This window comes from Colobus angolensis, unplaced genomic scaffold (genome assembly GCF_000951035.1).
Source record: "Colobus angolensis palliatus isolate OR3802 unplaced genomic scaffold, Cang.pa_1.0 Scaffold8, whole genome shotgun sequence".
Lineage (NCBI taxonomy): Eukaryota > Metazoa > Chordata > Mammalia > Primates > Cercopithecidae > Colobus > Colobus angolensis.
The window spans coordinates 18,752,335-18,777,895 of NW_012121820.1; the positions used below are offsets into that span (position 1 = coordinate 18,752,335).

The 25,561-nt window shown below is 51.6% G+C and overlaps 1 protein-coding gene across 1 annotated transcript in view; it reads right to left on the reverse strand.

The window, feature by feature from the left end:
- Positions 1 to 748: 748 nt before the first annotated feature.
- Positions 749 to 25,561, reverse strand: part of MMP24 (matrix metallopeptidase 24 (membrane-inserted)) — a 33,319-nt gene continuing 8,506 nt past the window's right edge. Inside the window, exons 3-9 of the mRNA XM_011929165.1 lie at positions 24,673 to 24,789; positions 22,350 to 22,654; positions 13,781 to 13,942; positions 10,377 to 10,591; positions 8,166 to 8,304; positions 6,247 to 6,513; positions 749 to 3,468 (exon numbers count right to left, since the gene is read on the reverse strand). Coding sequence (XP_011784555.1) covers positions 3,131 to 3,468; positions 6,247 to 6,513; positions 8,166 to 8,304; positions 10,377 to 10,591; positions 13,781 to 13,942; positions 22,350 to 22,654; positions 24,673 to 24,789 — 1,543 coding nt within the window. The 3' untranslated portion in view covers positions 749 to 3,130. The remainder of the gene's footprint in view (positions 3,469 to 6,246; positions 6,514 to 8,165; positions 8,305 to 10,376; positions 10,592 to 13,780; positions 13,943 to 22,349; positions 22,655 to 24,672; positions 24,790 to 25,561) is intronic.

Below are 25,561 nucleotides of genomic sequence, written 5' to 3' on the forward strand. Positions count from 1 at the left end.
GGTCGGGGGCATCCCTCTCTGTCGCTGGCTTCCAGAGGCAGGGCAGGCCTCCTGATAAGCCCGTAAAGCTGCTGACCTCCTGACTTCGTCTGCCTTTTATTAATATTTTTATTGCTGATAACCGTGCTCTTGACTATGTCCCAGGTCATGGCACCAGGGGCCTTGACTTTGGAGAAGCCCTTGCCACAGTGACCCTCCCCATACTCCTGAGGGGGCCGCTCCCCATCCTGGATCCTCAGGAGGGCATCATCAGGCTGTGTTCTTGGATCCGCAGTAACCCTGGGCCCCCAGGGCAATTGTAGAGGAGGGACGCATCTGGCATGCGTGAGGCAGCTCCCAGACACCCCAAAGGACCCCGGTTCTCCTCCCAGAGCTTCCTTTTTTTTTTTTTTTTTTTTGGAGGGAGGCCTCCTCTGTGGCCCCGGGCTGGAGTGCAGTGGCTGGATCTCAGCTCACTGCAAGCTCCGCCTCCCGGGTTCATGCCATTCTCCTGCCTCAGCCTCCTGAGTAGCTGGGACTACAGGCACCCCGCCACCTCGCCCGGCTAGTTTTTTGTATTTTTTAGTAGAGAGGGGGTTTCACCATGTTAGCCAGGATGGTCTCGATCTCCTGACCTCGTGATCCGCCCGCCTCAGCCTTTCAAAGTGCTGGGATTACAGGCTTAAGCCATCGCGCCCGGCCTCTCCCAAAGCTTCTTAAGGTTACTTTTGGAACCTGATCTTTGTTCCCTCATCCCAGGGAAATGACACACTCTGTATTTCTGTTTTATTTAGAAATGATTTAAAAAACATTATACAAAGGCTGATCAGTTTAAAATGTGACTGACACTGAAATGCTGTGATGTCCCCCAGGCTGAGGGGAAGCTAGGCTCTGGGGCCCCCAGTGCTTTGCCCCTCTGTCTGCCCTGTCCTGGGGTGATGGACAAACAGATGACCACAGGCAGGAGAATCTGAGATTGGAAGCCTCTAGGCTGAGCCCTCTGGGCCTGGCCCCACATCCCTCACCTCTGCAGCCTGGGCTGCCTGCTTCATCTCCTGCTCATTCTCAGCTGGCCTGCCAGGAGCCAACAGGGAGCCTGGCGGGAGGCGGGGGTGCCTAGAGCTTTCAAGAAGTGAGAGCACCAACCTGAGGAGTGGACAGGGACCAGGAAGTGGGGGAAGGGAGGCCAGGAAGAGGTGGATACAGGAGACACTTCTCATCTCATCTCAGACCCTAGAGGGGTCCACAGATGGGGACATAAGACACAGCCAGCCCACTGGATGGCCCGGGCAAGTAACAACCTCTTTGTGCTTCATCTGAGCACACGGTGAGAGTTACCTTCAGCCTCCCAGGGCCTACACGAGTTTCATGTGAGTGGACAGGTGTGAGCTAATAAAGTGCTTTGCAAAGTATAAAACACTGTACAAACCTATGAATCACTAATATCTCTGCAGTTGTTCCCTGCCTGTCCCAGGGAGCCTGCCCTTGGCCAAAATGAGAAAAAACAAGGATGACGACAGGGGACACAGCGGACCCACATGGGCGCCCCTGGGACAAGAGATTTTGCTTGAGATAGCTCCCAGGGCAGCAGGAGTCCCTGTCTGTGCTACAGGGTAAGCCGACCCCAATCTCAGAGACCACAGGGTCGGGGGCAAGGCCCATGCAGGCTCAGTGAGCAGGGGTGGCATCTAAGACCCGGCCAGCACGCTGGAGACTGCCTGACACCTCTTTTTGGCTTTGGCAGAGAGCCAGTGGGCATCACTGAACCCATTGGCCTTGTCTAGGACTCCTCAGTGACAAGCAGGGCTGCCTCTGCTGTACTGGAGCAAGGCAGGCCAAGCCCTAGGAACTCCTGCCAGAGACAGTAAAGGGTGGGCCAGTGAAGGTCAAAAAGGGAGCCCCCTTGGCTTGGGGCTGCTACTGGTAGGGTTGCCCTTCTAAGAGCAGTGTGGGAAGATGGGCCCAGTGAGCAAGGTCAGCAAGGGCCAAGCTCTGGGAAAACACTGCTTCCAGCTGAGAGATTGAGTTGGCCTCGGGGTAGCTGGGAGTGGAGGCACTGAGCACTTCAGACACCCCGTCCCCTTCCGAAGGACTCCCAGGCTCTGCCATGTTGGCCCTGCAGCCATCTCTGTCTCACCTGACTAGTCAGGCTGAGCCCCAGGCCACAAGTGACAGGCTGGAGCAAAGCTGGGGACAGGGACAATAGAGGGGAGTGGAGGACAGTCACAAACTCGGATCTGCCTCCAGAAATGGGGTCAGCTTCTGCCCCAGCTCTGTAGCCATAGGGGCAGGGCTCAGCTACTGGGGTGTCTGGGCGCTAGAGTGGCCTTAGCAGCACCTTGGTCCTTGTTGCCTGGGGGAGGGCCGCTCTGCTGGCCTCATCACCAAGACAGTCACCTCTAGTTCACCTAAAGCCTCAAGCAGCCTTTGCAAAATGGGACTTTAAACAGTAGTGACAGGACATTTAAATACTCACGATGTGACAGGTAGGTCCTTGTCAGACCCAACCGGGCCACAGCCCTGCCTGCAGCATGTGACCCTAAATCCTGGGTCTCTGAAGAGACCCTGACAAGTGGAGCAGGTTTCCTGAGGGATCTGCTGTCTGCCAGCAGGGAAACCCAGGCTTGTTGCCCACTGTGTCAGAAGCAGGGGTCCTGTAGCCTTGGAGGACAGTGGGGTGGGGGTAGGGGGACATCTGACCAGCAGGTGTTGGCAAAAGGGGACCAGGACTGGTGGCATCTCCCAGATGGGGGATGAGAGCTAGTGCTGGCTTCCCACAGAGGGTGCTGGGTTCCAGCCAGGAGTGGAGCTGTGGTACCTCATGGACACCACAGGATGCTGTGACCACAGGAGCTCCTCCTGGCATGGTCCCTGCCTCCGGATGGAGCCTGACCTATTCCCTTAAGTAGGGAGTAGTTTGCCCAGGACAGAAGGCTGGCAGCTGGGTGCCAGACACCCACCCTGGGGCACAGCCCCCATAATTCCCTGCCCCACGCTCAGCCTAGGCCAAATGCACCCACCACTTCAGCTGTATGACCCCAGCCTAGGGCCCTGCTGGCCCTGGTGAGCAGTGGCCAGAGCTGCCCCTCAGACCCTGGTGAGGAAGGGCCTGGCTGGCCAGACCGAGTGGACAGAGAGGGCTCTGGGCTGCTCACACCCACTCCTGGACTGGCCGCTTATAGTAGGTGACGGGCTGAGGGCCTGTCTTGTTCTTGAACTGGAAGATGGTGTAGACCAGCACCAGGATGCAGAGGGACAGGATACAGGGGATGACCACGGCCACAGCGTTCACGGAGCCCGGCACATCATTGATGGTCACCATGATGTCCACGTCGTCCTGGGGCAGCCGCCGCTCCTTCCGCCGCTCCACCTCTTTCTGGTTGCAGCCCATCCAGTCACGCAGGATGTTGCGCGGGTAGCCTGGCTCCACGCTCAGTTTCTGGTTGTCAAACTTCCAGTAGTCCCGGCCCTTGTAGAAGTAGGTGTAATCTGCAGAAATACAGCCCAGCATCACCACTCCCAGACACTTCCGGCACCTGCTTTGGGGCAGTGTGAGAGGAAGGGCACAGGCGCTGTGGCATGGGAGGCAAGGTGGGGACACCTGGTGGTTTGGTGTGTAGTGCTTAGCTGAGTCATGGAGTAAGAAGCTGCAGAGGGGAGCGCCTGGGACCTGGAGTGGTCTGCCTGTCATTCTACGGGTGCTAGGAAACCAGAGGGGCTTCAGGGAGAATTGGGACATGGTTCACTTTGTGCCGCCCAGACAGGACCCGTTGCACATAGCCTGGGTCACAGCTCTGTCACACTGTGCCCACAGGTCCCCCTTGCCCCACATGTGGGTTCCATTAAGCCTCGGCCTGGCTCCTGCTTGAGCCAAGGGAGACAGACAGTAAGATTTCGCCTTGTGTTGACAGCAAGACACTACCTCTCTGCAATTACGGATTTTTTTTTTTGCTTGGCACACATCACTGCACAACACAGATGCAGGGTCTTTGGGAGCCTTCTTGGGGAGAGGCTGAGCAGTCTTGCCAATCAGTCCCTGGGCAACCACCCCAGGGCTCCAGCGACAACCTAAGCAGCCCAGCCAGTGGGCAAAGCAGCTTGCTCAGGCCGTCCTCATTGGCTGGCTCCCCACCATGGCTAGGGCTTTCATTGGTCTAGGTCCTTGATGTCACCTGTCTCTGAGGCTCCCCAAAAAGGGAGATCTTGTGTGTAAAGCATCAGGTATACAAGACAGCCAACAAATAGCACCTGTGGCCAATGGCTTTCTTTTTTTCTTTTTTTTTTTTGAGACAGAGTCTCGCTCTGTCGCCTGGGCTGGAGTGCAGTGGCACAATCTCGGCTCACTGCAAGCTCTGCCTCCCTTTATGCCATTCTCCTGCCTCAGCCTCCCGAGTAGCTGGGACTACAGGAGGCACCTGCCACCACGCCCGGCTAATTTTTTGTATTTTTAGTAGAGACAGGGTTTCGCCGTGTTAGTCAGGATGGTCTCGATCTCCTGACCTCGTGATCTACCCGCCTTGGCCTCCCAAAGTGCTGGGATTACAGGCGTGAGCCACTGCGCCCGGCCTGGCCATTGGCTTTCTTATCAGTGAAGCCTCGTCGGAGACCCCTTCCCAGCCATCTCTAACATGGCCCCCTCTAGCTCATTGCTCTCTCCCAGATTTATTTCCTTTTTTCTTTTTTTTTTTAAGACAAGGTCTCATTCCATCACCTAGGCTGGAGTACAAGTGGCGCAGTCATAACTCACTGCAGCTTCAAACTCCTGGTCTTAAGCAATCCTCTGGCCTCAGCCTCCCAAGTAGCTGGGACAACAGGCACATGTCACCATGCCCAGCTAATTTTTGTATTTTTTTTGTAGAGATGGAGTCTCACTATGTTACCTAGGCTGGTCTCGACCTCCTGGCCCCAAGTGATCCTCCCACCTCGACCTCCCAAAGTACTGGGTGTCTTTCCCTTATAGCATCTGTTGCCATCTTGCTTTATGCTCCTAGACTCGGACCTGTGCAAGTCCTGTTCACTGCTACGTCCCCAGCTCCCACCATACAAGCTGTCTATTATTATGGAGTGAATGAATGAATCCTTTCAATCTACATAAACTGAAACCCACAAGATGATGATGATGATGATGACGATAGCAGCTAAAACATATAGCATGGATTGTGTGCTAGGCATTATTTCTAAGTATGCTACACAATTTATCTTCTTTAATCCTCACAAAACCATTATATAAAGGTAGGTACCATTATTATCATCATTTTATAAACGAGAAAACGGAAAACTTCGTAGAGATTTGCTCAGATTCATAGTGAGTGGTACTACGGTGGTTACAAACCCAGCCAGTCCAGCTCCAGAGTCTGTGTTTTTGACCACATCAGTGGAGATCTACTTAACAAACACTCCTGGAGGCCCACTCTGCATCTGGCCAGGCTGGCCGCTCCTCCTGAGAAGCTCCTGTGCTGGTGGGGAGACAGGCTGAATGTCTGATGGCAGTCGTGGGGGCGGGTGGCCAGCATGGCTTCTAGGAGGAATTCAGGAAACATAAAAAGTTTCTCTCTTGATGCAGTGGCTCATACTTGTAATCCCAGGGCTTTGAGAGGCCGAGGTGGGAGGATTGCTTGAGGCCAGGAGTTTGAGACCAGCCTGGCCAACAATAGTGAAATCCTGTCTCTACAAAAAAAATGTAAAGTAGTCAGGCATAGTGGCATGTGCCTATAATCCCAACTACTCGGGAGGCTGATGAGGCAGGAGGATCATTTGAGACCAAGAGGTTGAGGCTGCAGTAAGCTATGATTGTGCCACTGCATTCCAGCCTAGGCGACAGAGACCTTATTGCTTAGAATTAAAAAAAAAAAAAAAAAAAAAACTTTTCTTTTAAAGGTTTTCTTTCCATATTTTTGCCCTCAAGCCCTGTGAAAAAGTGGCTTTGAAACATGCATGCCCATCATTGCTTTTCAGATTTGGTAACTCGAGGCGTCCCTGTAGTACACCTGCGGATTAAGTGTTGGAGAAATGCTGTCGGAAGAAATGAAGTCAGTCTATGACAACGTCTCTCTGCTGTGAATCACTCCTGCAGATGAAAAAGTGTGACTTGGCAGCTGGTAAGCGAATTAATGGACCCTGTGAACATGGGTAGATACGAGTCAACTGTCTGCCGCCAGGTGTTTTCTCAAACCTGGATGCTCATAGGCGCTGAGTATGCCCGTGGGCACTGGTGAGGACCACATAAAACCAACTCCCCACACCCACCCCAGCCCGGCCCTTACGTACATCCTTCCTTGCTGATGAAGGCCCCTTGGGGAGCCTGTGGGATGCCCTTCCACACGGTGATGGGCTTAGGGTAGCCAGGGTCCGTGGCCCGCCGCTCCTCGCTGTAGCGCCAGTACCGCTCGCCTTTGAAAAAGTAGGTCTTGCCCACAGGTTCCCAGCGCAGAGCTGTGTCAATGCCTTCACGGGGCAGACAGCTGCCCAACTCCCCCAGGCTGTGGGGGTACCCAGGCTCCACCGTCACCTCCTTAAACACCCAATACTTGTCACCTGTGGCCAAGAGGAGCCCAGGATCAGCTTCCCCAGTCACTCAGTGCCACTTGCCCATCTTCAGGATGTCAGGTGAAAACAGCCTGATGCCCTCAGCCCCTTGGCCCAGTTAGAGTTGGGAAGGGCAGGAAGCCTGAGGCCAGTCCCAGATCCTAGACAACTTGCCCCTGCTGCCTGGGCTCCGAGTCCCACCCTTTTTCATCATGTGAGTTGCTCCTCTCTGCTCTCTGGTCATCTCAGCCACTTACATGACTTTGCATGCACTACCACTCTCCAAACCTGCCACCAGCGACACCTGACTCTGAGGCTGTCCCACTGGACCTGAGCAGCAGACCCAGAAACCCTGACCTCCCTTGGCCTATGGGCAGCTCCACATCAGCTGGCTTCCCAGAGCTCCTCATCTGCACCACAGAAGGGCTCCCTCCGCATCACCTTCTGCCTCCCAGGTCCCCAACAGGGAGTCCTAGCCTCACTGTTGACCCTCTTTCCTGCTACTTTCAGTATTCAGCCACTTTTTTTTGAGATGGAGTTTGGCTCTTGTTGCCCAGGCTGGAGTGCAATGGTACGATCTCAGCTCACCACAACCTCCGCCTCCTGGGTTCAAGCGATTCTCCTGCCTCAGCCACCTGAGTAGCTGGGATTACAGGCATGCGCCACCACGCGTGGCTAATTTTTGTAATTTTAGTAGAGCTGGGGTTTCACCATGTTGGTCAGGCTGGTCTCGAACTCCTGACCTCAGGTGATCTGCCCGCCTTGGCATCCCAAAATGCTGGGATTACAGGCGTGAGCCACTCCGCCTGGCCGAGTATTCCGTCACTTCTGAGGTCCTCTGACTCTCCTGGCAGCTGTCCCCTGCCCTCCAGCTGCATGGCTCCTCCCTGGATTGGGCCTCATGAATGGCACTCTCCAGAACCACCTCAGAAATGGCTGCCCTGCCCCTGCCATGTCTGTCACCGCCTGCCCTCTGGCTCTCTGCTGCTCAGAAACATTCCATGAATTTCCAGCCTTGGCCTAATGGATCAAGACCACATTCTGGCCTGGCAACCAAGGCTCTTTAGGATTTGCCCCCAGGTGACCTTTCTGGGCCATTTCTCACAGCTGTCCAAGGTGGGGCCTCCATAGCCATCAGATGGGTCTTCTAAGCCCTGTGAATGTCCGTGCACATCCCATCCCTGCTCCTTTATTCAGCCGTTGTCCCTCTGGAATGCTTTCCTTGCTTCTCACTATCTGTATCTCACCCATCTGAGGTCTGGCCCGAGTCAAAATAATTGTCATGAAACAACCTAGCACAGTGCTGGGCACAGGGTGGGCACCTTAGCTCCCTGCCACGCCCACCCCACCTTGAGTGACCTCTTCCCTCTGGGTTCTTACAGAACTGACCCGATGGCCTCCCATGAGGTACTGGGTGGTCTTCAATTGCTTGTCCCACACTCTACGTCATGTGGACAAAGCTGGTCACCCCACCAACCTTGGCACATACAGATTCTCAGTCTCACTTTCTGACTTGAATTGTCAGAGGTCAGTGTCTCTGTTAGGCTAGAGGGGCCCTCTGAGGACATGTGCCTCCCACCCCTCCTCTTCCAGTTTAGATGGGAAAAAGGAGGTCCCATGACCTCGGGCAGGGAACTGTCCCGCAGCACAGGCTACATTACCTTTGAAGAAGACAAATCTCCCATCGGCCCTTTCGTAGGCTGCGTCGATGCGGGCAGGCAGGCCCTTCCAGAACTGTTCTATCTGCATGGGGTAGCCCTCCTGCACTCGGTTATTTCGCAGGCGCCAGAACCAGCGATCCTGGGAGGAAGCGGGAGAGGGGAGAAAGGTATGTCAGGCCCTGCCTCCGAACCCAGTGATTTCAGCTGTGGGGCTTAGGTCCCAACAGTCCAACACCTTCCCTGGGGCCCAGCCTGGCAACCCTCCACCGAGCCTGTCCATTAGCTGCTTCTGACTTTTAAAGCCCTGGGAGGAAGACAGGATGCTCCTGTAACTCTCTTCATTTCAGCCTCCTGCTGACTTTTGCTGCTGGGTGGACCATGAGACAGACAGCAGACAGGCCTCGTGTGGAAAAGGTGTGAGGGAGCCAGAAAGGATGATGTCAGGGCCTGCAGTGGCCACATGGGGGCAGTGGAGCGTCGCTGACATCAGCCAGACTGGTCCTCAGGACAGTGGGAGGCTGGGGTGGTCACTGAGCCTGGGCTGAGTGCCCTGTATGGGGCTAGCTCCATCCAGTAGGGCCAGGATCATGGAAGCCAAGTCATGGGAATTCCCTTGAGACCTGGGCATGCATTCACATTCCTCCACTTATAGCTGCATGACCTAGGGCCTCACCTTCACGTGCAGGTAATAATGGAGAATCAGATGAGAGATTCTAGGCAAAGTACCCAGAACAGTATGGGGCACACAGTCCATGTTGAGTAAATGGCAGCTAAATAGTTGGAGTCCAGTAAAAATGCCTCTTGTAACTGGTGCCTTGTCCCCACTGCAGCCTTGGGCTGGTACGGAAGCAGCCTAGGCAAGGCCTGTAGCCGCCAGACCTCAGTTTTCTTATGTGTAAATGGGGGTGATAAAACCTGGACCTGCCTATGAACAGTTCAGTTGGATCAAAGTAGAATGACTGCAGAAGAAGAAGCATGATTTGTAAAAGATGGTACAAAAGCTAGTATTTTAAAAGGTGTTTTACAAAGCACTTTCACATCCAGGTTTTTGACCTTATTTTGACTTTCATGTCTCTGTTAAGTTGATCTGAGATATACGGAGTCTTAAGAAAGGCCAGGTGACTTGCCTAGAGCCACTCAGTGAGAAGCCAGATTGGGGCTGACCCACACTGCCCAATTCCTGCGCGGCGCACAGCGCGTGCTGGGATAACTCCACGAGGGGAGCGAGGCAGCCTCTTTCACCATCCTGTGTGATGGAGCCGCCCTGCCCAGATCCCCTTCAGAGAAGGGCTTGTTGCCCCAGTGGCCAGGAGTGTGGCCAGCAGGCAGGTTTCAACTGTCAGCCCCTTTGGGGATGTTCTCTGCTCCAGAGAGCCCTCCTCAATCACTGGATGCCCTTCCTCCTCCAGTGATTGAATGAAGTAGGGGTTATAATGTTCCAGATATTTTGGGCCCAATGTAGGCTGACTGACAGGCCACTGTAGCTCCAGAGTTCCCTGCGGGGGTGGCTGAGGCTGCCATGGGCCTCTGTTGCCACTTAACCTCTCCCTCTTCCCTGTCCTGCTTCTTTCTCCTCCTTCTCACAAATGTTGATTCTGAAAGTACTCCCTAATTGAAATCCTGCATTCCAGACCCCATTTCAGAGTTCGCTCCCCGAGAGTCCAACCTGCAACACGTCAAGCAGGCTGCCACCCTGTCAGTCCATGGCTGATGGAGGACAGATGACAAGATATACCTTGGCCAGTAGCAGCTTCTCAAGCCTTGGTAGGGTCTGGAGTCAGACTCAGCCACCACTGACCTAGCCCCCACTCCAAGTTGGCCATCTTCAGAGCCGGACGCTTACGGGATCTTCACACACCCTTTGTTAGAGGAATCACTCCCCCAGGTTTTGGATGGAGAAACTGAGGTCCCAAGAAGGGAGATGACTCGCTTAGTCAAGGTCACAGACCAGAAGCCAGCTTCCAGCACTTTCTCCCAGCATTAATCCTGGGGAGGTGAGGGATCACCCATCTTTCCCCCTCCCTCTTGGAAACAAGTTGATTCACCCAGCAGCACCAGGAAGAGACCCCATACCCTGGCCACTGGGCCAGCTCCCGTCCAGGCCCCATTGTAACCAAATCCCAAATCAGGAGCCTTCCCCAGCTCCGTGGTGTGGGGGAGGAGGAGGAAAGGTCAGGGGCCAGCTGGGTGGTGCCAATCCATTGGCCCTACCTTAAACACAAACATCTCGCCCCGGAAGAGGGCCACTGTGTTGAAGTTGCCGTCACAGATGTTGGGTTTGGTGCCTGGTGTGGATGGCCGGTCCCCGAGGGGCGGCCGAGGGGGCCTGGGCTGGCGCTCATGCTTCCTCTCCGACGGTGAGTGGATCCTGCGGACGGGGAGTGTAGGGAGTGGCCTTGTGGGCTCCAGAGGCTCGGCTGGGGGTCCTGGAGAGAGGAGCTACATCTTAGAGAGGGGGCAGCCATTTCCCGCCTCCCACTGCCATTGTCTCAGCGTCACCCAGGCAGCTCTGAGACAGGTCTGTCCCAGTCCAGCTTCCTGTTCCCTCTCCCCAGTTTAACTCCCCCAGTCTTTGAGAAAACGGATGAAAATAGCCATTAGAATGGGACTCTCATCTTTCCACCCCTGAATCTTATATCTTCTCTTTTCTCCTGTTACAGAGCAATCATGTCCTTCTTTAGGGTCAGCGCTCTTCCTTTACCCCCTTCACACACACTGGCCCCACTTCCTTACCCCCTTCATTCATTCTCTTTCCCAGCCCGGTGCAGCTTCTACCCATCACCCACTCCAGCTGCTCCGCCAAGATCATCCAATGGTTGCTTGACTCAGACTTTGATGAGCACATGCATCATCTGGGGATGTTGCTAAAATGCAGATAAGGGCTCCGAGGGCCTGAGGTGGGGCCTGAGAGTCTGCATTCCTTCACACTCTCAGGTGATGCTGATGCTGCTGGTCTGAAGACTACACTTTGAGCAGCAAGATTCATAGAAACACTTCCCTTGAAACACTCTCTTGGTTGTCTTCCTGCGTCATGGGCTGTTCCTCCTCAGCCTCCTTTGCTGGCTGCCTGTCCCCATCTGCCCTACTCTAGAGGCTGGCATACCCCTGGTCCTCTTCTCTTCTGTCTCTACATTTTCGTCCTTAGGTCAGTGCTTCTCCACTTGGGCTGCATATTAGGATCACCTGGGGGAGCTTTTCAAACTGGATGTTCAGGAAGCACCAGGCCAGCTATCCAACTTTTTTTTTTTTTTTTTTTTTCTGAGGAGGAGTCTTGCTCTGTTCCCCATGCTGGAGTGCAGTGGCGCGATCTCGGCTCACTGCAACCTCTGCCTCCCAGGTTCAAGTGATTGTCCTGCCTCACCCTCCCAAGTAGCTGGGACTACAGGCATGTACCACCATGCCCAGGTAATTTTTTTTTTTTTTTTTTTTTTTTAGCAGAGATGGGGTTTCACCAGGCTGGTCTCAAACTCCTGACCTCAGGTGATCCACCCACCTTGGCCTCCCAAAGTGCTGGGATTACAGGTGTGAGCCACTACGCCCTATCCCCAACTATTAATAAAACCAAATCTCTAGAGCTGAGGGCTGGGTATCTGTGTTTTTTATTAGAATCCCAAGGTAATTCCAAAGGGCAGCCAAGTTGAGAATCACTACTCTAGGTGGTCTCCTCCAGGCTCATGGCTTTACAGACCTGTGTCAGAGCTGTCCACTGGGGTGTTCTGTGATGATGGAAATTGTCCATATCTGCATCGTTCACTAGAGTAGCCCCTAGCCACAGCCATATATGGCTACTGAGCTCTTAAGATGAATGACTAGTTCTTATTGTGACTGAGATACACTAAAGAACTATTACTGAAATTATAATTTTCATATTTTTGGTGTGGGTAGAGACAGGGATCTCGCTTTGTTGCCCAGGCTGGTCTTGAACTCCTGGCCTTAAGCAGTCCTCCCACCCTGGCCTCCCAAAGTGCTGGGATTACAGGTTTGAGCCACCGCACCCGGCCTAATTAATATAAATTTAAATTTCATTACTGTGCATGACTAGTGGTTACTGTACTGAACACCAAAGATCCCAAATAAATATCCCAGCCTAGATTTTTTTCTTTTTCTTTTTCTTTTCTTTTTTTTTTTTTTTTGAGATGGAGTCTTACTCTGTCACCCAGGCTGGAGTGCAGTGGCGTGATCTTAGCTCACTGCAACCTCTGCCTCCCAGCTTCAAGCGATTCTCCCGCCTCAGCCTCTCAAGTAGCTGGGATTACAGGCGCACACCACCATGCCAGGCTAATTTTTTTGTATTTTTAGTAGAGACGGGGTTTTGCCATGTTGGCCAGGCTGGGCTTGAACTCCTGGCCTCAGGTAATTGCCCACCTCGGCCTCCAGCCTAGATTTTTGAGCTGCAGACTGCTGGACCCTATTGCTTCACAATTACAAAAGCTGGAAACCCTGGGGTCATCCTTAACTCTCCTTCCTTCCTCTCATCCCACATCTGATCTGTCAGCAGATCCTGTTGTTCTTCTACCTTTAGAATAGCTTCTGGGACCCACAGCCCCCACCTGGTCTCTGCTTGTGGAGGTCCTGCCTGTCCTCCAGGGCTCTGGCTGGGTCATCTCCTCCAGAGGGAGCCCTCCTCCTATGCTCCGTAGCCTGGGGGCTGTGGGCGCCTGTGCTGTCTTGACAAGCATTTGCTCGAGTAAACTGGTCTCCGTATCTCACCTGACTTGACCAGAACCAGAACCTCACATACCAGTGTGAACAGAACTGGGAGAGAGGTGTGTAGGAGGCCTTTCATATCTTACCTAGATAAGCAGTAGCTTCTCATCTTTCATCTTTTCTTTCTTTTTCTTTCTTTTTTTTTTTTTGAGACGGAGTCTCGCCCTGTTGCCCAGGCTGGAGTGCAATAGCGCGATCTTGGCTCACTGCAACCTCTGCCTCCTGGGTTCAAGTGATTCTCCTGCCTCAGCCTCCCAAGCAGCTGAGATTTCAGGTGCCCACCACCACACCTGGCTAATTTTTTTGCTTGTTTGTTTTAATATTTTTGGTAGAGATGGGGTTTCACCATGTTGGCCAGGCTGGTCTCGAACTCCTGACCTCAAGTGATCTACCCGCCTCGGCCTCCCAAAGTGCTGGGATTTCAGGCAAGAGCCATGATGCCTGGCCCTCATTTTTTCTTTTTAAAGAACAAAGCTCTGGTTATAGTCCCCATCATACTGTGTCACTGTTACTCCTGCAGATGTGTGAACCTGCCTGGCTAGAGGTAGAACCTAAAGGAGCACTCAGTCACCATCTGGTGTAGGAGGGAGGGAGCGAAGCATGAAGGGACGGGGAGAAGTGTGGAAGGGAAGGGGTAAAGGAGAGGGAATGAGTGGCCCTCACCTCACTTTTGTCCCTCTCAGTTACAGCTCAGACCCTCCCCCAGGTTTCCCAGGTGTGCCAGGGGAAGCCTTGCCCTGTGGCCAGGCAAAGCCATTGGAAGTCTTTAAAGGTCACACACAGTCAGAGAAACAGTAGCAGTGCTGATGATAGCAACATCCACCTCCCTCGTCCCCTGCCCCATGACAGGTAGGCAGTCACAGCCCAGCCCCGAGGAAGGAGCAGTCCTCCCTCTCCTTGCCACACACCATAGATCTTCTGGATGCCCTGGAGATCGTCCTGGGGCAGCTTGAAGTTGTGCGTCTCCATGTACTGGTAGAAGGGTGCCATGATGGCACTGGGGTCGTTGGAGTGCTCCAGTCCAAGCGCGTGGCCCAGCTCATGCACAGCCACAAGGAAGAGGTCGTTTCCTGTGGAGAGGAGTGTGGGGAGGCGCCCAGGGCACCTGCTTAGATATGAGTCGGTCAGCCAACCCATTACCTCAGCAAACACCGAGCACAGTCCCTGTGCCAGGCCCCGTGCTGGACAGCAGGGACATACAGAGAAATCAAACACAGCCCCTGCCTCCCAGGCCTCTCTGCAGAGCGGGGACAAGGAGAGAGAGAGCACAACTGAGGCAGAGGGCTCTGGGTGCTTTAGGAATGTCTGGGAGGGTCGGGCGGGGATTCTGAGGAGAGGGGGTCATTTAAACCTGGGGGAAGATGTTCAGGGAAAGTTTCACAAAGGTGAAGCTGAAGCTGAGTCTTGAAGGATCAGAAGTTAGTCAGGAGAACGGATTCAGGGGGCAGGAGAGGAAGGGTGGGGGTGACATTCCTGGCGGATGGAATGCGATAAACACAGTCCAGGGACAGGCAGTTTCATTCCACCTGGCTCTGGAACAAAGCAGGAGGGGAGGGCCAGAGAGAGATGAGGTCAGCCAGGCTGGCAAGCAGGGTGCTTAATGCCATACAAAGGAATTTGGATCAGCTTCTTGGCTAGTGGGGGGTTTAAGCAGGAGTGGGGGTGTGATACAATGAAATTACTCTGGCTGCAGTTGGAGGGAGGATTAGAGGGAACAAGACCTGGGACAGGGGGATCTGTTTAGATGCTGGGGGCCAGGTGACAGATGAAAAGGCCCTGAGCTGGCTGGGCACGGTGGCTCATGCCTGTAATCCCAGCACTTTTGGGAGGCCAAGCAGGGTGGATCACTTGAGATCAGGAGTTCGAGACCAGCTTGGCCAACTTGGTGAAACCCCATCTCTACTAAAAATACCAAAAATTAGCCAGATGTGGTGGCCTGCACCTATAGTACCAGCTACTCTAGAGGCAGAGGCAGGAGAATCGCTTGATCCTGGGAGGTGGAGGTTGTAGTGAGCCAAGATCGCTCCACTGCACTCCAGCTTAGGCAACAGAGACTCCATCTCAAAGAAAAAAAAAAAAGGCCCTGAGGTGGAGGGGAGGGAGTGAGGACAAAGAGGGCCAATCCTGGCAAACTGGCAGCCAGCTTCAGGAGACCCTGGGCAGGCGGGGCCCAGGCGTGGGCAGCTCTCTGCAGGACCTTGGTTCTGGAAGAACAGAACTGTTGGCTAAGATTGAGGCAGGGATTCAAGTGTAGGTGAAAACACACTCCAGGCCCTGGAAGTGGGACACAGGATCATGAGGGTGGAACTGATGCAGCTCTATGGCATGGTGGTTATGAGCTCGGGCCCCTGAGTGGCACAGATCACCTTCATTCCCCTGCCAGTTTGTGAATATAGCCAGGAGGGCTACCCCTAAGCTTCAGTGTCCTTACTCGTAAAACGGGGGCATCAGACCTACCTCACCGGGCTGTGTGAGGTTGAGTAAGATACATGTGAAGTGTGTGCTGTGGCACAGAGTGGCAGCTGTTCTAAACCTATATAAGACAGAAGCTTGGTTACTGGAGGAAGCCCATTGACCAGAAAGGAAGCACAAGGCCAGTGGAGCGCCAGCAACCAGATCCTCTGAAAGCCAACTCCCCTGGGCTTCTGTATTATGCCTAGGACAGGACAAGGAGGCCTGAACTTAGGGGGATGAAGTAACCGCAGCTTTGGGGAGAAAATGCAGGGGGCAGGGAGTTAGGTAGGCTGTTGATCCCCAGCCCTGACTCCTGTCTGCCCAGCGTCAGACCCTTGCTTGCCTTGACCTCTGGCATTTGTGGCCCCTTGAGCCCTTCCTCTTATCTTCTGGCCCTAAGGCATGGCTCGGCCCATTCCTGCCACCTCTAAGTCCAGGGAGGCTGCCAGGAACCTAGGAGGTGGTCTGGAGTCCTACTGCCCAATCTGGCCCCAGCGTTACTGGCCTAGGGTCACATGGGGGTGGGGATTGTTTGGCCTTTCTGGCTTAGGTCTCCGGAAGAGAGACGAATCCTATGGGGCAGACCCAGGCCACGGGCAGTACATGCCTGCCACACTACTGACACCACCAGTGTCTTCTGTGAAGCCACCTTTGAGCAACCGAAAGGAAGGGGGATGGGCAAGATCAGTGCAAGGTTGGCCAAAAGCCTGGGGCTGGCCTTCTGCTGGCATGAGAGGGCCAGGCCGCCCCCAGCTCCTTCCTCAGGTCCTGGCCCCTCTGGCAGCAGGGAAGGGTGAGCTCATCTCTGAGCTCCATCCCAAACAAAGGCAACTGCTAGAGCCAGCGGAAGGCAGCTCTGCTTCCTGGGGTCCAGTCCTGGCTGTCCTCCTGGGCTGTTCTATGACCTGGGACAAGCTGTTCAGAGCCTCTGTCTCCTGAGCAGGCTCTTCCCCAGGGGCTGTTCACAGGGAGCTCAGCTGGGAACCAGGGAACAGGGCTCTGAGCACCGTGGGAGACTCGAAACCTTTGTCCGCAGCCTTGTCTCTTGCTCTTTTAATCCCTGTTCTGGGTCTGCAGAGACCAGGAGTGACCCCTTAAAGGAAAGAGGCCTGTGGGTTGGGTCCAGGAACCAGAAGGAAGGGAAGAGCCAGGGAGCCAGCATCCTGCTGCACAGAAATCCAAGAGACCCCTGTAGGGGAGATGGAGGGAGTAGGGCAGGGGCAGGGGCGGGAGGACTCCCTGAGCTTGTAAGGTGAAGGCAGAGGTATGAGGAGGAGAGGCCTGCTATGAGGACCCCATGCTCCATGGGCAGGAGGCTGTTAGGGCCTTCACTCTTTAAGAGGGTAAGAGGCAGGGAAGCAGAGTGGTCAGGAATGCAGTCTCTGGGAGCCAGACTGCCTGGTTTTGAATCCCAGCTCTGCCATGTCCTAGCAGTGTGACATTTTAAATTCTTCCTCTGGAAGACAGAAGGAACAATGGCACCTTCGTCATAGGGATGGGGGTGAAGATTCATGGGGCAGGGTGTGTAATGCACTCATACTGGCTCCTGGCGCAGAAGTATTACCCTTCATTAGCAGGGTCCTGTTGAGCTGTGTGTGAGCACCAGCACCCCTGATAGGGTGTGTTCCTGTAAGTCCCTGGGCCTCCAAGCAAGTCCCCAGCAGTCTACTCGGCTACTCAAGTGGACCTGGTCTCTACCTCATTTCTTTCTTTTAGGATCTCCATATTTGGTGGTTCCCATCTCATTAACTCCCCCAGCCCCACAAAAGGTGACAGCATTTCCCTTTGCCTCTGTTCCTTTGCCAGTGCTGCCCCTCCCCCTGGAATAACCTGATTCCTTCAAAGTTCAGCTCCATACCTATCTTCCAGGAAGCCTTCCTTGACTTTCCAGCTGGAGGTAAGTGCTCCTTCTGCTGTGCCCTCCCGGCAGTTTCTCTGAACTGCCTTCATGGCACTGACTGCTTCCTCCCCACATGATCGCTTCTAGTGCACATGCTTACTGCCCCAGGACTGTGGGTTCCTTGAGGACAAGCTTTGTGTTGAAGAGCAAGGTGACAGCCCCTGGGATGGAATAGTGCCAAAAGCACCATATTTTACCAAGGGAAATACTTGGACCACCTGCAGCAGAACCACCTGTGGTGACTTAAAAATGCAGAGTCCTGGGGTCACACCTGGCTCTGCCACTTTCCAATGGGGTGAATTTCCTATTTTTCTTTTAAAGGAATTTTCTTTCTTTCTTATTTTTGAGACAGGATCTCACTCTGTCACCCAGGTTGGAGTGTAGTGACGCAATCTTGGCTCACTGCAACCTCCACCTTCTGGGTTCAAGCCATTCTTCTGCCTCAGCCTCCTGAGTAGCTGGGATTATAGGCATGCGCCACCATGCCCGGCTAATGTTGTATTTTTAGTAGAGACAGGGTTTTGCCATGTTGGCCAGGTTGGTCTCGAACTCTTGACCTCAGGTGATCTGCCCGCCTTGGCCTCCCAAAGTGCTGGGATTACTCCAGTGCTCCTGTCGCACCTGGCCCAGGGGAGCCTTTTAAACACATGGAGGAGGTGGGGAAGATATTCTGATTCAGGAGGTTTGGGTTGGGACATAGGCAATCTTTTTTTTTTTTTAAGTTCTCCAGGTGAATTGTATAATGGGTGGGTCAGGCTGACACAACCTGAAGCGAATGCTCGACCTCAACATCACTGAAAGTGGGACAGTCATGCATCATATGTGTTTGCTGATGTGGTGACTAGGAAGTACCAGCACCACCTAGGAAGCATTCTTGCCAAAAAATTGAACTTGAATTGAGTCAGGCCTGTAGATCTAATGAACAACATTCTGGAATTATGGGAAAGAGAGACATATTAAAAGTGAACTTGATTCTAGTCACGCCAAATGATTATACTCAGGACACATGACCCAGTGTCTTCAACAAATATATGGAGGGAAACGTGTGTAGGATGGGAGTGTTTTAAATAAAAAGGGCTTTAAGAGACACGTCAGCCCTGTGTGTGGATCTTGTTTGGATCCTGATTCAAGCAAACAACTGTAAAAGACATTTCTGAGGTATTTTGGGAAAGTGAACTCAAACTGGGTATTAGATTTTAAAAAATTATTGTTAATTTTGTTGGGCTTGATAATGATTGTGTGCTTACATTAAAAATTAGCCTTTATCTGTTAGAGGTATATACTGAAGTATTTAAAGGTGACATGTTAGTATGCCTGAGATTTTCTTTAAAATATATCACCCAGGCCGGGCACGGTGGCTCACACCTGTAATCCCAGCACTTTGGGAGGCTGAGGCGGGTGGATCACAAGGTCAGGAGATCAAGACCATCCTAACTAACACGGTGAAACCCCGTCTCTACTAAATATACAAAAAAATTAGCCGGGCGTGGTGGCGGGCACCTATAGTCCCAGCTTCTCGGGACACTGAGGCAGGAGAATGGTTTGAACCTGGGAGGCAAAGCCTGCAGTGAGCCGAGATAGTGCCACTGCACTCCAGCCTGGGCGTCAGAGCGAGACTCCATCTCAAAAAAAAAAAAAAAAAAAAAAAAAAAAAAAAAAAAAAAAAAAAAAAAAAAAAAAAAAAAAAAAACCAAAAAAATAGGAATGCCACAGCGTTGATAATTGCTGAGGCAGGTGGTGGGTATCTGGGAGATCATAGAATCATTCCTCCTACTTTTGTGAGTTTGAAATTTTCCATAATGAGAGTTTAGAAAAAAGAAGTAAGCTAGTAAGTTCAAAAAGTTCCCAGGAAACTCCACCCCTTTGCTGAATCTACGTGGAAATTAAATGAGATAATAGATGGATGCTCAATAAATTTTGGTTCCTTTCCTCTCACCCAAAACCTGCCATCACTGCATTCCAGTTCAGCAGCCAGGGGTCGATTGCTGTGGTCCTGAGCTTCATCTGGACCACCAACCATCCTGCTTGGTTTTCTAGAGCAGAGCAAAGTCCTGATTCTTATCCAAAGAAGACATTAGCAATCTTGGAATTTCTATCAGAATTGGCAGTCTTTCATGAAAGTTGGGGTGGGACAGATGGGAGAAGTGCTGGGATGGTGCCCATCCACAGGTCCCAGGTCCTTCCCACACACATCACCAGCTCTTGAGATTTGGGGGCTGGGTTCAACAAGTTCCGCAAAAGCAAGGAGCAGGTGTGGGCAGTGCACACCCCCAGTGCTGGGCAGAAGGGGAGGGCAGAGGAGTGGGAGTGTCTTCCCATTGCCTCCTCTGGACATCTCTTTGAACATTCATTTGTCTCTATCAGGAATATAACTAAAACCTTATCAGCTAACAGTGCCTGGCACATAACAGGGCCTAAAAAATGTTAGTTCTCTTTTCCTCACATCTTATCTGTTAGCACAGCCAGCCATTTGTTGACACCGATCCAAAAATAAGAATGAGATAAAGAATAGGTACTCAGAGAGCCAGAAAGTACATGCAGGACACACAGGAGAGACACCAGGGCAAAGGAAATGGAGTTCGATAGGAAAAAGGACAAAAATCTGAAGAACGAAGAGGATAAAGAACAATTTAACAGGTTCATGACTTTGCCTAGGCTGAGCCTTGGCCAAACCACCTCCTGGTCCAACCTTTGACAGATAACCCCAGAGCTGCCAATCCCTGATCCATGCAATGATATGTTCTCAAGGAGGTGATCCCCACCTATAGACACCAAACATGGCCTCTGGGGAAACCAGCTTTGAGGGTCTGCTCTCAGCCTGGAGCAGCCGCAGGGCAGAAGAAAAGGATGCTGGGTGTTCCCCAAGCTTGTTTCAGCTTAAGAGTCAGGATCTCTGTGGGAAGGACCTGGGAATCCACATTTATAACAAGAACCCCCGCTGGTTCTTATGATCAGGCCAGGTAGGAAAACTCTAGGTATTAAGACAGAATTTCTCATGGTGATGGAACAGCTGCATCAGAAGGCCCCAGGAATGTATTAGACCAGTTGCAGATTCCCAGGTCCTACCCCGGATCCAGAGAATCAGAATGACAAGAGGTTAGGGGCCAGCAATCTGCAGTCCCTTTTTTTTTGAGATAGAATCTCTGTTGCCTGGGCTGGAGTGCAGTGGTGTGATCTCGACTCACTGCAACCTCCACCTCCTGGATTCAAGGGATTCTCCTGCCTCAACCTCCAGAGTAGCTGGGAATACAGGCGCCCACCACCATGACTGGCTAATTTTTGTGTTTTCCATAGAGATGGAGTTTCACCATGTTGGCCAGGCTGGTCTTGAACTCCTGACCTCAGGTGATCCACCTGCCTCAGCCTCCCAAAGTGCTGGGATTACAGGTGTGACCTACCGTGCCTGGCCTGGAATCTACATTCTTGAAAATTTCTAGGTGATTTCTAGTTTCTAGGTGATTCTGCTGTGCCCTACAGTTTGAGAACCATGGAAGCTTAGCATGATGGCTAAAAGCATGGGCTCCAGGGCCATAATGCCCAGGTTCAAAGCCTTATTTCACCATTCACCAACTATGGGACCTTAGGTAGGTTACTTAATGTTTCTCTATGTCTCAGTTTACCTATCTGTAAAATGAAGATAATAATATTTACCTATAATAATAATTTTACATCATATATTTACACTTTATATATTGCTTAATATAAATTTCATTATGTATTATAATATATTTAATAGATATAATAGTTTCCACACATAATGGGTGGCAAGCACTTGGCATGGGCCTTAGAACACCAGCATACCCACTAATTGTCATCTATTATAATCCAAAAGCCACACTCCTCTGTCCCTCTTTCCTCCAAACTCCTAGTGTATTTTCTTGGTACCTCTGCTACAGCCTTGGGTAGTGTCTGTCTATGACAGGGTTACTTATGTGCACACGTAACTGCCCTGCTAGACTGACTTTGGACTGCCAGAGGACAGAGATCATGCCATTTTTTTCAAACGTTCAGCTCCGCCGGTCTTTGCAAGACTTTGTATCATGTTTGTTAGAGTTGGAAGGCCCTTAGCAATCACCTAATCCAGCCCCTCACTTTGCAGACGAGGAGACTGAGGGTATCACATAGCCAGTAGTTGAACCAGGGCTAAATACCTGCATTGTCACCTTTCAGCTATGCCAGTTGAGCCCCAACTCTTCATCTTAAAAATGGGTGTAATAATGTACACTTGCCTATGTACTAAGCATGTGCCTTGTGAGTAAATATTGACGAGGAACTTTTTGGCAACCTGCAGGGTATCATTAGTATTGCTGCACGGTATTGGCTCTGCCTCCATAAATATTCATTGAACCATAGTGGTGCAGGGTAAATTATCCAAGGATGCCAGAATAATTTCAGGGCCTAATACTCACATGTGAGGGTGACAAAGGAGGGAGCCAGTCGTGTCATTCATAAGATGGCTTTTGGAGCCCTCATCATTCAGGCCAGAGCTTACCACTTTCAGACCCCACTTTCAGCTTTAATGCCTTTTAACCTTTTTTTTTTTTTTTTTGAGATGGAGTTTCACTCTTTGCCTGGGCTGGAGTGCAATGGTGCGATCTTGGCTCACTGCAACCTCCGCCTTCTGGGTTCAAGCGATTCTCATGCCTCAGCCTCCTGAGTGGCTGGGATTACAAACACCTGCTACCACGCCCAGATGATTTTTGTATTTTTAGTAGAGACAGGGTTTCACCATGTTGGCCAGGCTGGTCTTGAACTCCTGACCTCAGGTGATCCACCTGCCTCTGCCTCCCAAAGTGCTGGGATTACAGGTGTGAGCCATTGTGCCCGACCCCTTTTAAACTTTTTCTTCAGCCTCTGGTCCATTACTTTATCTTCTTACTCGTGGTCTAACCTTACTTTTCTCCTGCCAATTGGACTATCTTCTAAGTGACCTGACTCATCTCCATGGCCCTGGCTCTGGTGGATCGAATGTTGAATATTATCAGAAATTACAGTTCCCACCCTCTTACGGTCTTAGTTCTTGGACAAGAGGCTCTAGAAAGCAGGAAACTCATCTAAGATGTCCTCCAAGTTCTTTCCCAACAACTGAGCAGCCCTTGACCCCTGTCCCCTCATGGCCTTACCATCATGGTTGGCGTTTCCTAGTGTCCATGGCTCATCGGAGTCAAAGTGGGTGTCTCCTCCAATCCCTGGGCCAGGGAAGTAGGCATGGGCCAGGAATCCCCCTTCTCCATCAAATGGGGAGCTGTCACCATGGAAACCAGAAGCAAAAAAGATCATGATGTCTGCCTCCTTCCGGTCGCTTTTGATCTCGTGGTATGGCACCTCTTCAAAGGTCAGTGGGGTCACCTTCTGCCACACATCAAAAGCCTGGCGAATAGCTTTCCGCGTGTCTAGCTCACCCACTTTTGGGGTATAGTTGTGAATGCTGGTGAGAGAGGAGAGGATCATTAGTCAAGATCAGAGAGTCAGAGAATAGCAGAGCTAAAATAGATATCTGAGACAATGTGGCTCAGTGATCTGAATTTGAACCCTAGAATTCTGCTTAGCTGCCCCAGGGGTTGAAGAAGAGGCTGAGTAGGCAGAGCTCTGGATCTCCACCCTGCCTCAGTCAGATGGCTTTGCTTTACTCAGTGTTTTCCATTTGATCTCCAGCAAAGCTGTGTTGAATAAAGGATTCCACTCTAGTTTGTTGAAAAAAGTAAATTGGGGCCGGGTGCAGTGATTCATGCCTGTAATCCCAGCACTTTGGGAGGCTGAGGCTGGCGGATCACTTGAGGTCAGGAATTCGAGACCAGCCTGGCCAACATGGCGAAACCCTGTCTCTGTTAAAAGTACAAAAATTAGCCAGGCGTGGTGGTGTGAGCCTATAATCTCAGCTACTTGGGAGGCTGAAGCAGGATAATTGCTTGAACCCAGAGGCAGAGGTTGCAGTGAGCCAAGACTGCACCACTGCACTCCAGCCTGGATAACACAGTGAGACTGTGTCTCAAAAAAAAAAGAAATTGGTAAATAGGATTTTCTGAATTTTAAGGTTTTTTCTAATATAAAATACTTTCACTTATAAAAGTTATAAAACTATTCAAATAATAGAGAGGAGTTTAAGTGAAAAGTCTCTTTAAAAATCTTTAGCACCAATCTTTGGCTTGTCTCCCTAGAAGCTGGCCGGTATCTGATTTAATCCATTATAGATTTAGCTCTTTAGGGTTGCTGTGTTCATACTGCATGGTTCTTCACAAAACACCATCATGGGTTGTCATTATGGGTTCTCTGCCCTGTGACCCTCTGGGGCATGGATTATTCTACCTACTCCATACGTAAGGAAACTGAGGCCCAGAGAAGTTGAGTGAAAGAAGTTACTTAGAGTTGGGTTAGAACCCAGTGCTTCTTTCTCTTGATCCACTTTACCCCTTCAAGAGACCCGAAAGTCTATTCAGTTTCTAACCTAGATTCTTAAGTTTCCTTCTCTTGTCAGATTTCTGGAAAAAAAAAAAAAAAAAAAAAAGTCCCATTCTGTAGGGAGCGCTTGTCGGCAGGAGAGCCCTTAGTTCAACTCTAAGGATCTGTCTCAGGTTCTGCCTCTGCACCCAAGGGATCCACCTGAGATGACAGCAGAGCCTTGAGAAGTGCCAACCAGCACCCACCTGAGCCTGCCCATGCCTGGCCCTTGCCCCAGCCCCACCTGAGCCTGCTCAGTACCTGGCCCTTGCCCCAGCCCCACTCTGGTGCTTGAGTCTGCTGTGATGGGCTCCGTCATCTCTGTTCTTGGGCCACTGATCTGGCTTGGAGATGGATCCTGCTCTGCCCTTTGTTCCTCCAGACAGTCAAATATGACACTATTATGAGTCAGGTCCCAGTTCTTTGTACTCCTTAAGAAACAACTGGAATGCTGTGTTGGGAATCTCAGGTGAAGTCCATCAGGTGGATTTTGGGGTGGGAGGATCCAGATGAGAGGGAATAGGGTTTGGCAGGCAGTGATAATGAGACTGCATTGAGCCATGGTTTTGTTTGTTTTGTTTTGTGGTTTTTGTTTCATTTGTTTTGTTTTGGAGACAGAGTCTCACACTGTCACCCAGGCTGGAGTACAGTGGCATGATATAGCTCACTGCAAGCCATGGTTCTTTATCACAGCTGAAAGTTACTAAACCATTCATACCCCACTTTCTATAACCTAAAAACTATAGGCATCTAAACAGAACACAACTAAGAGCCCCCAGAGGACCAAACAAACCTGAGGTTGGAGTCACAGCATCCTGTGGAAGCCACAAGGGGGAGAAAGTTATGGGCTCTCAGCACCTGGTGCTGATACCACATGCCTGGCCCTTGGCCTACGCTGTGAGCCTGATCCCCAGGCCCCCCTACATTGTGAGCCTTTGAAACTCAGGCCAGGAAAAGCAGAGTGAGGGTGGAGCCAAAGGCAGGGAGGAAGAGGGGAAGTCGAAGCACCTGTAGGTAATGTGTTTTTGCCTCCACTTCTGTCCAGTCAGGGCATAGCGCTTGTTTCTCCGCCTACGGCTTAGGTGGGGGTGATCAGGGACACCACATCGGGGTTTCTTCATCCACCTGGGCAGAGAGAGGACACACACATACGCATATGCACTGAACACTCTAGGAAGGGACTGCATATTCCCCAGCTCCAGTCTGGAAAGCAATGTGTATTCCTCAATCTACACTCTGGGACCCTGGCTCGGATGGACCCCAACAGGAACATGATTGACTAAGTGATTCATTAATTCATGTACTCACAATCTTAGATGAGGAAACATAGCTATATAAAGACTGAGAGTCAGAATACATGGGCTTGATAAGTTCCAGCTCCACCACTAGTCATAGGACCCCCAGGCAAGTGGCTGAACCAATATGAACCTCAGTTTCCTCCTCTGCAACATGAGAACTCTAGTTCTTGTTGTTCTTAGGTGGAGGTGCATCTTCAAGGAGAACATACATGTGAAAATGCTCTGTAAATGCCATCAGATCACAGCCTGCCCTGGTTAAAAGCCTCCAACGACTTCCCCGAACACCCAGAATAAAATTCAAACTCTTCAGCCGGGCGCAGTGGCTCACACCAAAGTAATCCCAGCACTTTGGTAGGCCGAGGCAGGTGACCTGAGGTCAGGAGTTCGAGACCAGCCTGGCCAACACGGTGAAACCCCATCTCTACTAAAAATTAAAAATAAAAAATTAGCCAGCTGCATTGCTTACACCTGTAATCCCAGCTACTCAGGAGGCTGAGGCAGGAGAATCACTTGAACCTGAGAAGTGGAGGTTGCAGCCAAGACTGTGCCACTGCACTCCAGCCTGGGTGACAGAGAGAGACTCCATCTCAAAAAAAAAA